The sequence below is a fragment of the Argentina silus genome, assembly GCF_951799395.1.
Source record: "Argentina silus genome assembly, chromosome: 9".
Taxonomy (NCBI): Eukaryota; Metazoa; Chordata; class Actinopteri; order Argentiniformes; family Argentinidae; genus Argentina; species Argentina silus.
In genome coordinates, this window is record NC_139663.1 from 6,500,542 (window position 1) to 6,514,439 (window position 13,898).

Below are 13,898 nucleotides of genomic sequence, written 5' to 3' on the forward strand. Positions count from 1 at the left end.
CTAAGTGTTGCACACTTCCTGAGGAACAACTCTTAAAGGTAAACCAACCTATTTTACTGAGACACTCTCTTATATTGACAGATAATATCGTCCCTGTTTTAATAAAAACAACTTTAACCTATCATCATTTGGGCTCTTTAATGTAAAACACCAAAAAACACCATCTCGATACGGTGTAAACAGAGACACTCTATGGTATCAACTTTTGTGACAGGAAAAGGGACATTGCGTGAACGTACGTGGTTGCGTATGCGGAAGCAACTGTGTGAGCGAGCGATTCAGAAATCTGGATCTGGACATCGAACCAGCAACTGGATTGTGTCAAACTGTCTCATCACCGACACCAAAAGCCAGGGGGAGGTGGAGGATAGAGGGGGGGCCGGAGAGAGAGAGGGACGAACAATGAATGAAACTACAAAACATGTGAATAATATGGCTGTGGACGGCATTAGGGAGCCGGGAGAGCTGCAAATGGCCCCCTCTATGAACCATAGCCAGCATGACAACGGGGCTAGCGACGATCTGGTGAAATCAGTGTCGCTGTACAGGCGCAGGCCCCGGCTTTTACATGGCACAGTGCTCCCGTTTTTGGCTGTACTGTACCCGGGCTGGCTTTATGGGTGGCTCGGGGTGTACGGTGCTTCTGAGTATCCAGAAGCAGGCCTTCTGGCTCTCGCCGCCATCGGGATCGCGCACGTCCTCACCGTGCTGTCTGGTTATTGGTCCGTACACGCGCACTGTTGGCTCACCTGTACCAAGGTAAAGTATGTTGTTATAACTGAGGAATTGTCAAGTGTCGCAGATCGTATGCACATTGTCTGCAACAACAAGTCGGGATGGTGATGCTGGCACATTGTAGAGTGTGTGAATTGCTCACCTGTGAATTTATGTACACAGGAGCCAGATCCGCACAAGGCCACTCTGGCAAAGGTTATACCCACACCAAACAACGGTTCTGCTGAGCTAGTAGCACTCCAAAGGGACAAGGTGAGTTGTTCCCCTTCCCCTACATCTACCTTGATTTTCTGCCACTGGTTGGCTGTATGGATTCTAGGGTACACTACATTATTAAGAACTTTGTGAAGTTATGCTTAACTGTCTCTCCTTTACCATCCCCCTCTTTTCCCATATGCAAGGATGAAAATGGCGAGGGAATCCTGTCCTTTGAGTTTCAGAAGATTTGCTACATCTTTGATAGCAAGGAGAAAAACATGTTCCTGCCAGTTGCGTTCCCTGTATGTCAGCCGATGGGCTACTTCCAGAGCTGGCGTGGTTACCAGGAGGAGGCAGACCTGCGCACTGCAACGAAACGTTATGGAACCAACCGAGCTGAGATGATGGTGCCAGACTTCCTGGAACTCTTCAGGGAGAGGGCTACTGCTCCCTTCTTTGTCTTCCAGGTATGTGGATGTGTTAATATCAGTGTCTTGACAAATAGTAAAGTCGCTCTTTAGTAGTCTTTTTTTTTTTCACTTGCTATTGATTTATACAGAGGAATGGAGGGGTACTATGGCACAGCTGTGATTTGTGTCGGAGTGGAATATGTTGATCCCAGGTCAGTGACTACATCTGTTGTATTTTGTCTCCCCCTAGGTGTTCTGTGTTGGGCTGTGGTGTCTGGATGAGTACTGGTACTACAGCGTCTTCACACTCTTCATGCTGGTGGCGTTCGAAGCCTCTCTGGTACAGCAACAGATGAGGAACATGTCTGAGATCCGCCGGATGGGAAACAAGCCCTTCATGATACAGGTAAAGACATTTCGATGTTGATATGATGCACACAGGGAGGACTATTCAGTCTTCATTAGCAAAACATCCATTTCTGTGTTTTCTAACAGGTATACCGGAACAGGAAGTGGAGGCCTGTGTCCAGTGATGAACTTGTCCCTGGGGACATTGTTTCAATAGGTACGGTTGTTTTTTCGTCAGCCCTTCCCACAATATTTCCTCTTGTCTACAAACAGCAGGTTGACAGTGTGCGTCTTTGTGTCCCCTCCCCCTAGGACGCTCACCCCAGGATAACTTGGTACCGTGTGACGTGCTGCTGCTCCGGGGCCGCTGTATAGTGGATGAGGCCATGCTGACTGGGGAGTCGGTTCCTCAGATGAAGGTCAGACAGGAACTAGTCTATACTGGAAAAGATAACACTACAAACAGTGAGAATACTGTCAGCTGACTGCTCCATAGTGGTTCCTAATGGTTCAAATTGTCTTTATTGTATGTCCAGGAGCCAGTGGAGGACCTGGACCCAGAGCGAATCCTGGACCTCCAAGCAGACTCACGCCTTCACATCATCTCTGGTGGGACCAAGGTGGTCCAGCACAGCCCCCCTCTCAAAGCCAGCGCTGGACTTAAACGTAAGTGCATATCACTTCACGTCATTTTTGTCATAGGCAGAAACTTTCTCCCTCAGAGCAGGTTGATATACAATGAAATCTGCCTTCAATGATTCAATCTTCATCTCTTTTTTTTTAAGCTGTGGACAATGGCTGCGTGGCTTACGTATTGAGAACTGGATTCTACACCTCTCAGGTGAGGAAATGCTGACAATGATTGATTTAATGTTCTCACTTTGTCTGGTTTCTTTGTCTCTGACCTCCCTTTATTTCCTCTATGAACTCTAATAATCAGTTTTATCAAGTGTTAATGTTTCAGCCGTGTGACGTTTGTGGGGAAACCTACTGTACAGTATCCCTCATGGTTCCCATGCCTGCCTCCAGGGTAAACTGCTGCGGACCATCCTCTTTGGAGTGAAGAGAGTGACAGCAAACAATCTGGAGACCTTCATCTTCATCCTCTTCCTCCTGGTGTTCGCCATTGCAGCAGCTGTCTACGTGTGGGTAGAAGGTGAGTTTCACTGAATTGTTGACAAAGGTTCAGTCGCTTAACACAGGTTTTCAGTAGTTGTAACAAAGTCCGTTTAGGAATGACATTTCCCTAAACTGACTTTAGGTTAGGGTGGGGAAGACCTTCCTAATTCTATGTATGTGTATCCCTCTCCCTCAGGGACCAAGGACCTGAGCAGAAACAGGTATAAGCTGTTTCTGGAGTGCACCCTCATCCTCACCTCTGTGGTTCCACCAGAGCTCCCTATAGAACTCTCTCTGGCAGTCAACACATCCCTCATCGCCCTGGCCAAGCTCTGTGAGTGTGTGTGTGTGTGTGTGTGTGTGTGTGTGTGTTACTCTGTGTATTATGCAAGGTGGTTGTGATATCTGTAATGATATTTCCCTCCCTCTCCCCTCCCTTATCTTATTCTCCCCTCTGTAGACGTGTTCTGCACAGAGCCCTTCAGGATACCGTTTGCAGGGAAGGTGGAGGTGTGCTGCTTTGACAAGACAGGAACCCTGACCAGTGACAGTCTAGTGGTGCGAGGGGTAGCAGGACTCAGGTATACTCTCCTTTACATTAGCTTGAATCGATATTTGTAAAGTTGTATCCTCTGTACACTATGCACAGTGAGCACAAGCAGATCTTTCTCATGTCTTGTCTTGTCTTGTCTTGTCTTGTCTGTCTGTCTGTCCTACAGGGAGGGGAAGGAGGTGATGCCTGTTTCTGAGATCCCTATAGAGACACATCGGGTGGTGGCCACGTGTCACTCACTGGTCACCCTTGAAGATGGACAACTGGTGGGGGACCCCTTGGAGAAGGCTATGCTTACTTCTGCTGACTGGACCCTCACTAAAGGTAACATCAATGGCCTGCACATACCTCTGCTTGACGTGTAGTTTGTATGTGTGGTTACTGCGTGTGTAGACTGCTGACTATGGTTCTCTTTCTGGTCAGATGAGAAGGTGTTTGCTCGTGGTTTTAAGACCCCAGGACTGAAGATCCACCAGCGGTTCCACTTTGCCAGTGCTCTGAAGAGGATGTCAGTCCTGGCCTCGTATGAGAAACTGGGTTCTACAGAGCTTTGTTACATCTCCACTGTGAAAGGAGCTCCAGAGACACTGAGAGAAATGGTAAATAAATACACATTACATATGTACTACACGTACTGTACAGTGCTCTCTGTCTGTGTTATAACTGCTGTTATGTCTGTGTTATCAACTGCTGTTATAACCTGTTTCTTATTGTAGTTCTCAGAATGTCCGGACAGCTATGACGAGGTACACAGAGAGATGTCTCGGGAAGGGGCTAGGGTGTTGGCCTTGGGCTACAAGGAGATGGGACACCTCAGCCACCAGCAGGTACCCACCTGTCCTTTCTAACTCACTGCGGAGCCCACAATGTGCTGCCGTCTGGGGGGGGTGGGGGGGTTTCTCAAGTAGAGGAGATGGGTATGAATGTGCTGGATCTCTGTGCTTGTGCAGGTACGGGAGGTGAGCCGCGAAGCACTGGAGTGTGACCTGCAGTTCGCCGGGTTTATGGTGGTCTCATGCCCCCTCAAGGCCGACAGCAAGGCCGTAATCAAAGAGATCCAGGAGGCATCACATCGTGTGAGGACACTTTCTGAACACACACACACACACACACACACACACACACACACACACACACACACACATTTAGTTTTCTAACCCTACTCCCCCCTCCTTCTCTCACCAGGTGGTGATGATCACGGGTGATAACCCACTGACTGCGTGCCATGTTGCTAAAGAGCTGCACTTCATCCAGAAGGAACACACTTTGGTATTGCAGTCTGGACCAAATCAGGGTAGGTGATCGCTATCACTCACTCTGACCTTAAAAGTCATGACCTTAAAAGTACATATTTAACAACAGGCGTTGTATGTTTATTACACAGTGAAACACTGTTGTGTTCCAGAGGGATGTATACAGTGCCTGTGTTGGTGTCTTGTTTGTAGGTGAGTGGCAGTGGGAGTCTATAGATGGCACCGTCCGTGTGCCCCTGCCCCCTCCCTCTGTTCCCTTACTGATCAGTCAGCATGACCTGTGTGTGACGGGGGAGGGGCTGGCCAGATTGAGCAGTGACACGCCGTTGCTCCACGCTCTCCTGCCTCACGTGCGCGTGTTTGCACGGGTCAGCCCCAAACAGAAGGTCCGTGTTTTTTTTTGCTAAGCCTCCGTTTTAATCCCATTTGAATGGTTGTGTGTTTCAACCTATGCTTTTTGTAACTGATTTTGTGATTTTTGGGACTTTTGTATAATTGAATGTTGTATTGTGTTTCAGGAGTTTGTGATTACGAGTCTAAAGGGACTGGGCTGTGTGACTTTGATGTGTGGTGACGGGACCAATGACGTCGGAGCGCTCAAACACGCCCACATTGGTGAGGCCAACCGACATGTTGCAGTTGTGAAAATTCAGGAACACACCATGCTCGCCTCTGTACATGATCGTCTATTAGCGTAAAAACAATGTAGCTGGCAATGTGGTGATTGACTGACTGTTCTGTTGTAAACTGTCTTTCACCATCAGGAGTGGCTCTGTTGGCCAATGCCCCTGAGCGCATGCCTGAGAGAAGGAAGAATAGAAGAGAGAAGGAGCCCACCGCCGTAGAGTCTAGAACCCTACCGCCTGTTACAAGTTCAGGGGTCAAGCTGAGTTCCAGGGCAGCCAGACAGAGGGTGATGGCCCAGCGGGAAGAGCAGCTAGCGGCACAGAAGGTGAGTGTGTGAGCCTGCGTAGGAGTGATGTATGAATGTATGAGTCTCGATGTGGGGCTGCTAAAATAGTGGATAAAATCACGCGTTGTACTGTAGCTCACGTTGCTTTACCGGATTGTGTGTGTATTATATGGAGTAGTCCTATGTGTTGTGATAACTATTTGGGGTTTATGCTGTTGCAGGAGAGGATCAGTCAAGTCCTGCGGGAGTTAGAAGAAGATCAGATACAAGTTGTGAAACTGGGAGATGCTTCCATCGCTGCCCCCTTCACCTCCAAATTGTCTTCCATACAGTGCAGTGAGTAACACACACACACACACACACACACACACACACACACCCACAGAGGAGATTACATGACTGACTCATGGCTTTATCTCCTCTCTGTCCTCAGTCTGTCATGTGATAAAGCAGGGCCGCTGCACACTGGTGACAACGTTACAAATGTTTAAGATCCTGGCACTGAATGCCCTGGTGCTGGCTTATAGTCAGTCTGTCCTCTACCTGGAGGGTGTCAAGTTCAGCGATTTCCAAGCCACCTTACAGGGCCTGCTGCTGGCTGGCTGCTTCCTTTTTATCTCCAGATCAAAGGTAAGAGGGGAATGTAGGGAAACATGGCTCAGTTTGTACAGTCCAAAGCCTTGAGCCTTGCGAACCATTTCATTGCCTTAATACTAGTTTAGTTTCAATCTACGTATATCTATGCATCCAGCTGTCAAATAAATGTTTTTTTTTATTTATTTTTTTATCCTAATTTTACCCAGCCCCTGAAGACCCTGTCTCGAGAACGCCCCTTACCCAACATCTTCAATCTGTACACTGTGCTGACAGTGTTGCTACAGTTTGCTGTTCACTTCTGCAGTCTGGTGTATCTGTACAAAGGTGCACAGAGCAGAAGTCCTCCCAGGTAAATACACACACACACACACACACACACACACACACACAAATTGATCAATTTGAAATAAATATCCATCCTCATATCTTCTCTATCCCTTATCTTTCTTCTTACAGGGCGGAGAAGTTTGCGGATATTTATAAAGAGTTTGAGCCCAGTCTTATCAACAGCACTGTGTACATAATGTCAATGGCCATGCAAATGGCTACCTTTGCCATTAACTACAAGGTACTATTCCTCCTCCACCCTATCATCTCTATTTATCATAACCATATTTCAATCAATTTGACTTATCCTGAATCATCCTGAATATTTTCCATAGGGTCACCCTTTTATGGAGTCCCTCACTGAGAATCGACCCCTGCTGTGGAGTATTGCCCTTTCGGGATTAGCTATTGTGGGACTACTCACAGGTTCTTCACCTGAATTCAATGAGCAGTTTGCTCTTGTAGATATTCCAACAGAGGTAAACTATTCCACAGAGGTTTGCTAATCTCACACTATTTATACTTTTTGCTGTTGTATATTTCTTCTCAATGACCTTTGTTGTTTTGTGAATTAATTTTAATCATAAATATTCAGTTTTCTCGACACATGGTAACCAACCGCCTGTCTGTTTTCCCCATTCAGTTCAAGCTAGTCATCGCACAGGTTCTCGTGGTGGATTTCGTCGCCGCTCTGCTGGTTGACCGTGTCCTGCAGTTCCTGCTAGGCAAAGGAACCCTCAGGCTGCCTTCCTGAATGCCAACAGATGCCCCAAACAACCGCTGCCCTTAGCAACCAAACTGTAAAGGGAGAGGAGGAGACTTGTGGGGGGAGGGGATGAATGGCTGAATGACACGCACAAGACAGCTGAGATGGACAGGCATGGCACGCAGTACTGCACACTCCTAAGTGTATCCCATCTCTCATGGTCCTGCTCTGTCCCTCTATCCCCAGCTCTTCCACTGTGTATTTAAATTCTCTATTTCTTTATGCTACAGAATCTCCCTTTCCCATTTCTCCCTCTTGCCTCATCTCTCCCTCCCCCCCACGTAAAGAAAGCCAAGAAGACAGCAGTATTGTGTGGAGTGTGAGATTGTGTGTCAGCCAACGTGAAGTGCACACACAACAGTGGCATTCTCCAAGAGAATTGCGAAGTGTTGGGATTGTTTTGTTTATTTGTTTTTTCTCCTTGATTTTGTAAAAAGACTAATCTCTTACAGACTTATAAAAGACCAAGTTGTGTATTTTGTCTGTGTGTTCTTTGTCATGTTCTGCTATACAGTCTACCCTTTTACCTAGATAGTTTCAAGTTGATGTTGTTTGATAATATATAAACAGAAAGGAAAATCGAGAGGCCACAGGAAAAGTATGAGGGCACGGGTTGGCCATGGGTGTATTCATTGAGGTGAAACATTTACAATTGAAATGTAATACAGTATATAGAGCTAGCAATACTTCCTATTCTACATGATAGATACTCATACCTGTTATTCCACAATACAACTCTCTCTGAACGTCCTGTAACATTGCCCCCTCCTGAACAGGCGCCTGGTTCCAATTTCTGGTGCAGCCCGGATCATTAGGTAGGTACATTACCAATGGGATGATGATGGGAAAGCTTACCTTTGGGCGGGGAGATATGTCCCAGGCTCTGTTCCATTTTTTGTCTCCAACAGCTTTTGATTAACTAAGGTATCAAGAGCTTCACATTTGCTTGTTAATTTTTAGTCTAAAACTTGGCTGGCCATGGTCTATTGAGAGATGCATTGAACCATAGCTTCTCTGATTGAACACAGAACTGTTTTGGTTATTTCCTCAGCAGTGTGGTTATAGGCGTTTATTATTATTTATTTATTCTTATCATATGTGTTAAGATCAGACCACCGAAGTTCAGAGACGTGAGAAGTCAATGAACAGTCAAAAGAACCGCATCTACACTACATTTCCCGGCATGCACAGCGGTGGGGAGTGGCTGTTTTCGTTGTGCGCGCGGGCTGATATTCAAAGACACGGAAAAATGGCGGATCTTCAAATTGGAGAGCAAGTTAACAGGTTTGCAGTTTTTTGTATTGTGCCAAAAGTTTATTTATCTATAAAACACTTTATCTGAAGTTAGGCACTTTGAGGCCAAATGATTATTTGGGGTCAGATCGCTACTTTCAGAATGGGAAACAGTTGTGTTGAGATTCCCCATCATGACCGACTGAGAGGGTAGCCTAAACTAGCTAGCGCAGCTGTGATTCTATTAGCTATTTGTTGTGGTCTATGTTGTCGTCCAAGCTTACTAATATAGTTCAGTTTGCAAATAACGTTCAAATTAAGCTATTTTGACAAAAGGCGCTTACGCTGTATTGTTGTCTCCTGTCATCCCCAGTTGCGACAGCTATAATGATATCCAGAGCAAGGTAAGACGTCTAACACTAACTAAGTTAGTAACTTGGCAGCTGATCTTATCTGGACTGATGATGGCTGTGGCTGTTGTCAATAGTTTTGTGTCAACATGCTATGTATACATCTAACGTTATATTGCTTTGCCATTAGGATAACCTGCTGTACTTGGAATCAGATGAAAACAGCAAGCCAGTGATGATAATGAATGATAACAAGCCCGCCCTTGTTTTGTCTTTTAAATCAAGGTCTGTCTAGAAGAAGCTCCTCAGGGATCCAAAAGAGCTCGCTCCAGAAGTCCTAGCACAGCTCCCCATCATAAATCCCACCGCACCCACTCTACTCTCTCCACCACTCCGCCGTCACATGCTACAGAGGGACAGATGAAGCCAAACAGAGCAGAGCAGAAGGAAGAGAACCTGGAGGCGGTTGTTCAGACGGAGGGGCCGTCGCTGAGTCCCAGCACGCGGAGGAAATCCTGGAGAAGGTCAACCAGAGGCCGACAGTCTCTCCCTGCCCTCCCTAACCCCTCACAGAGTGAGCCCCTTTACTTCTTAGTATTCCCAAGAAATGTTAAGAGAAGTATTGCGGTGTAATTGCTGTGGAAGACCACTGGTAAATTGACCCGTGTGATGCCTGTCTGACTTACCATGATGTCCTCATGTAATTTTGCCCTGAGTCATCTCTCACTCTGTTATTGTCTCTTTCTCAGCCCTTTGCAGGACCATCAGCACATCCCTACCAGAGCAGGAGAGGCTGGAGAAACTGATGGAGGCCTCTATGAGAGTAGGTTGAAGTGATTAGCCACTGTTGTCTTTTGATTTACATTAGTATGAACTTTGGATGAAGGCAGAAGTCAGCTGATCATTTTTGCATCTGTCTCTCTTCTCCCCATCTTGTCTCAAGCTGGCAGTAGAGAAAACCCAAGATTCACTGCACTCCACATCCAACACCAGTTTAGAGTCATTTCAGACGCAAGGTTAGTATTATTTGTCGGTCCTAAAAGGTATGATACTAGACTTAACCTTGTGTAATGTGAGTTTTGTCTAATCCTATTGCTAACTTCAGTTTTAACTCTGCCATCTACCCTGTACCAGTGGAGTCCATACAGAAGGAATGGTATTGTCTGGCCAAAGACATACGCAGTGAGCCATGGTGTCAGCGACTTCCAACTACTACAGCCAGGTAATGCGGACACTGCCACCCTCTCATTTGCATGTGCAAAAAAAGTGCCAAAAGTGGAAAGTCGTCCACCTCAACTGCAATATATCTAATAAACACAATGAGTTTTGAATACTGCAAACAGCATGTTCAGACTGTTTACTAAAACTCTCGTTGAATAATGACTGTTTTTTTTTCAAAAAACATTGTTAAAGACAATGTGCAATAAAAATCTAGCATTGTCAGAGTATTATGAGTTGTTAGGTATGTCATATTTCTGGGTTGTCTTTCTTTATTGCACTATCTCTGCTGCAGCCCTCCTAATTCATTCCATCTCCCTTCTAGTGACCCAGCAACACAGAAGTCTATGGAGCAGACCAGGAAGGCCATCCACAGGTACATGTCCCTTCACTGTATCTGCACAGATAAATGATTGTTGTGATGTATGATGATGTAATACTTTTTTACCATGTGTGTGGCTAAGATTGCAGGCTGAGAGTGAATCTTGGGAGTCCCTGTTAAACAAACACCGTAGTAAAGCAGAGGAATTGGCCAGGTGAGTACATGCACTCACACTCGCAGTACACAACCTGCTTCAAGTCTCTGGCTATCTGTGTCAGAGTGATTTTGTCCTACCCTGTGTTATTAGACCCTGGTTTAAGGTGTGTATTTCTCCCTTTTATGTGTCATTGCAGAAGAGTGGAGCAGGGGCAGGAGAAGGGTGTGACGTTAGATCCCGCCTGTCTGACCCAGTCCTCACAGAGCATGTTCATCCAGAGTAAACCTGACTACCACAGCCTCCTTCGCAGACAGCAACCTGTGCTGCATACAGTGGAAATGGTGGTATGTAGAAAGTACTGTTCTAGGTGCTCCAATCACCTGGAGTTTTCCTAGAGAAATATGTTCTATTTACCTTTAGTGGATCTAGTGAGTTTCCTCTTTACTAATTACATTCACTTGTTTTTTGTGTGAATTGTTTTAATTTGATATATTTCTGTTGTGTTTTTCAACAGATGGATACCCAGTGTAAGATGGTCAGGGAGCTTCTGTCTATCCAGGAGCGGTCTCAGTTATTGGTGAAGGAGACCAGTGGCAGATTGGGTGAGGGAGTGTGTTTTATATCGCTCTCTATAGGCAGGAGTTGCCAGACCGCAGTGTTATTCATTATTAATCATTAACTTGCACTCAGCCTAACCTATTGGTCATTTAATTCATCTTCTCTCATCAGCTGCTGATGCTGGATTCCAGGATCTTTCCTCTGACCCCCTTAGGAATCTACTGGCAGCAGGTCCTGTGTCTACCGTATCATCCTAGTCCTCCTGGCTCTGGGCAACAGGACAATATACACTTCTAATTAGCACAGACTGTTATTGTCAATGTCAGTCTAGTCTTGCCCAGGATGACCATTAAGTGGTTAGTCAGATTTTTCTGTTTGTTAGTTCTGTCTTTGTGTCTCATTTCTGTACCCATGGCTTCTTCATTCAGATATTCCATGTAGTGTTTAGTGGCTGTGTTTGTAAATAATATTATGTTTGGGGTATTTTCTTCATAAATTTTATTTTCTATCATAAGGGGGGGGGGGGGGATTTTAGAGTCATGTGCCACTAAAAATCAATTAAAGCTGATAAGTAATACTCAATGTATGCTGTTGTCCACCAGAGGGCGATGCCATCCTTTATTAAATATCCCATGAATGTTCACCTTTAGTCTGTTTACGTTCCTTTACACAACTGTACTGTCTTTCTTTATTTTGATTTGACATGATTTTGAAATGAATGTCCTCTGCCATTATCTGAATTTCTCCTGTATCCTCTTCCATCTGAATCTTTATTTTTTCGACCAGATTCTGTCATGTAGGTGTTTTAACTTTCCATTAACATTAATGCATTTTTACCATTATTCTAACATATAATATCTCCTTTTGAGATATTTCTTTGGCTCTGTGTGTAACAAAGGAAAGAATCCTCAATATGCCTCAATCATATTTTGGTTGTTCTCAGAACACACAACACACTCCCTTGTAGTTTTATGCACTTGCTTCCAGGCTTTTTTCCAACCTCTTCTGTATTCTCCAGATCCACTCTCTCCTCCAGTGCTGCATCTATTCCACCCCTTCTGTCCCCTGACCATTCGGGAGGAAGCCCCTCCCCCACATCGTGACTCTCTCTCTCTCTCTCTCTCTCTCTCTCTCTCTCTCTCTCTCTCTCTCTCTCTCTCTCTCTCTCTCTCCCCTCTTGCGTTTTTTTGCCAGGTCAGTGAGGCAGAACGAAGCTCTGACATTATGCCAGTGATTCTCACCCCCTCTTTTACTCTTATTCACTCTTTTACCAGATAAGTTTTCTCTCAATCATCTCTCATACACTGCTGTCTCTTCTCTCTTCCTCTCACCAGAAGAAATTAGATGAGATATCTACAGATTCCCTGCTTCAGTTAACCATCATTGATTCAGTTTCCTTTTCATGAACAGTTATGCAATATAGGCTTTATGTAATGTTTGATTAATGATATATGAAAAAGGAGAATGAGTGGAATCGCAGGTAGAGAGAACGGAGAGAATAATTGAAATGGTTCTAGCTACAAAGTAAACGGTTTCCTGCTGCTATGACTCAGGTGAAGATGTGTAGTTTTATTTACTTAGTGCATTGTAGGTATTTGTATTGTTGTGTGCAGCTCTTGCAGTGGGGGGAGGTGGGTGCATGGTGAGAATGAGAGACAGGTGGAGTGGGAGAAAAGTGGGGTTGTGACCGTTAGCATTAGAGTCATGGAGGGTGGTGCACGGCAAGAGATCGATTCTTATTTAGATGAAAATGAGGCTGGACGCTTGTGAGATGAGAGAGAGGACATCTCCTGCCTACAAACTGAACAAAGTCACAGTCTGAAAGACACGAATTGATATAAAACAGTTTGATAAAAAAAAATAGCTACATCCAAAACAAGGAGTTAGTAGTTCATTATATTATTGATCATCTATACTAAAATACTAACTAGTCACTAACATTTGCTGAGATTATTATTATTATTATTCCGTTAATTTAAAAATATATAGAAGCATGCTTTCGTTTGAAAATGGATCCAAATATATTCAAACAGGCATGTCAGGTAACATTTTGAAATGGAAATTAAAATAGATTAAATTAAGAATGAACTAAATCTTTTGTGTAATTAGTTTCACAAATGCTCTCTGTGGAAATGACTTGCGTAGTCCTATTGTACCCTCCTCTCCCTTCTCTAACTTCAGATTGATTAATCGTAGATTGTAGCAGAAGGATGTGCCGAGAGTCAGCATAAACCACGGCCAGTTTTGTCCTACTCCACTCCATGCACACCCATCATCTCTTCGACGCCACGCACCGGGCTGCGCCTCTTCTCCATGTCCATTCAACTAGCCATTCGTCTGAGAAAGCTGTCTCGTTCATCTGATTGATAAACTACTGCAAAACCGTCCACGTTTGCAGAAAAAAAATTAGGACACTTGTTTTCAATCTCCGCAGCCCACATTCTAGCACTGAAAGACAGATTGGATGTTTCATTCATTGGAGGTTTTAACACCCCTGTTTGATGCTGTAGTTGCTTGTCAAGTAACTTAAATATGCTCAGATATTGGTCCTTGTGGGGGGGAGTGTAATTATATTGGGTGTTTTATTGAATTGGCTTTTGGGTGGAGTAACTTCATTGAACTGATTGGTGATAATGTTTGCAGACAAGAAGTAGACAAAAAATCATTGCAACAACCAATCACGACTGCCAGACTGAAACTTTTAATACCATACCACCGACACTGATAGTACATTGTTTGTGTTTCATTTTTTTGTTTATTTTTTGTTCTAAGAATGGCTAGAATGTATCTCATTGTAATTGTCAATCATCTTCGCATGGTCCATCAATATTATCTAATTGT

General features: G+C 44.7%; 2 protein-coding genes across 2 annotated transcripts; both read left to right on the forward strand.

Annotated features, from left to right (window-relative positions):
* Positions 1 to 278: 278 nt before the first annotated feature.
* On the forward strand, positions 279 to 7,693 carry atp13a1 (ATPase 13A1). The gene is made up of 25 exons (XM_083677000.1): positions 279 to 759; positions 898 to 987; positions 1,137 to 1,400; positions 1,594 to 1,749; positions 1,839 to 1,908; positions 2,004 to 2,110; positions 2,228 to 2,357; positions 2,477 to 2,532; positions 2,721 to 2,847; positions 3,007 to 3,144; positions 3,271 to 3,391; positions 3,530 to 3,687; positions 3,787 to 3,962; positions 4,080 to 4,190; positions 4,314 to 4,439; positions 4,549 to 4,657; positions 4,809 to 5,002; positions 5,135 to 5,231; positions 5,381 to 5,568; positions 5,751 to 5,865; positions 5,963 to 6,159; positions 6,333 to 6,475; positions 6,583 to 6,694; positions 6,789 to 6,932; positions 7,097 to 7,693. Exons 1-25 carry the CDS (start codon positions 403 to 405, stop codon positions 7,205 to 7,207), a joined length of 3,597 nt encoding a protein of 1,198 aa, XP_083533126.1. The 5' UTR covers positions 279 to 402; the 3' UTR covers positions 7,208 to 7,693.
* Positions 7,694 to 8,446: 753 nt separating this feature from the next.
* Positions 8,447 to 11,704, forward strand: dsn1 (DSN1 component of MIS12 kinetochore complex). The gene is made up of 11 exons (XM_083676299.1): positions 8,447 to 8,503; positions 8,826 to 8,856; positions 9,088 to 9,376; positions 9,552 to 9,625; positions 9,746 to 9,818; positions 9,937 to 10,024; positions 10,346 to 10,396; positions 10,485 to 10,556; positions 10,696 to 10,843; positions 11,014 to 11,101; positions 11,229 to 11,704. Exons 1-11 carry the CDS (start codon positions 8,469 to 8,471, stop codon positions 11,312 to 11,314), a joined length of 1,035 nt encoding a protein of 344 aa, XP_083532425.1. The 5' UTR covers positions 8,447 to 8,468; the 3' UTR covers positions 11,315 to 11,704.
* The last annotated feature ends 2,194 nt before the right edge of the window (positions 11,705 to 13,898 follow it).

Excerpts from the sequence above, each read along its gene's own strand:
- dsn1 (XM_083676299.1), top strand. The coding sequence starts at position 8,469 with ATGGCGGATCTTCAAATTGGAGAGCAAGTTAACAG. Across the intron at positions 8,857-9,087 it reads ATAATGATATCCAGAGCAAG|GTCTGTCTAGAAGAAGCTCC; the intron begins GTAAGACGTCTA and ends TTTTAAATCAAG. Across the intron at positions 10,025-10,345 it reads CTTCCAACTACTACAGCCAG|TGACCCAGCAACACAGAAGT; the intron begins GTAATGCGGACA and ends TCTCCCTTCTAG.
- atp13a1 (XM_083677000.1), top strand. The coding sequence starts at position 403 with ATGAATGAAACTACAAAACATGTGAATAATATGGCTGTGGACGGCATT. Across the intron at positions 1,750-1,838 it reads ACAAGCCCTTCATGATACAG|GTATACCGGAACAGGAAGTG; the intron begins GTAAAGACATTT and ends GTTTTCTAACAG. Across the intron at positions 6,160-6,332 it reads TTTTTATCTCCAGATCAAAG|CCCCTGAAGACCCTGTCTCG; the intron begins GTAAGAGGGGAA and ends AATTTTACCCAG.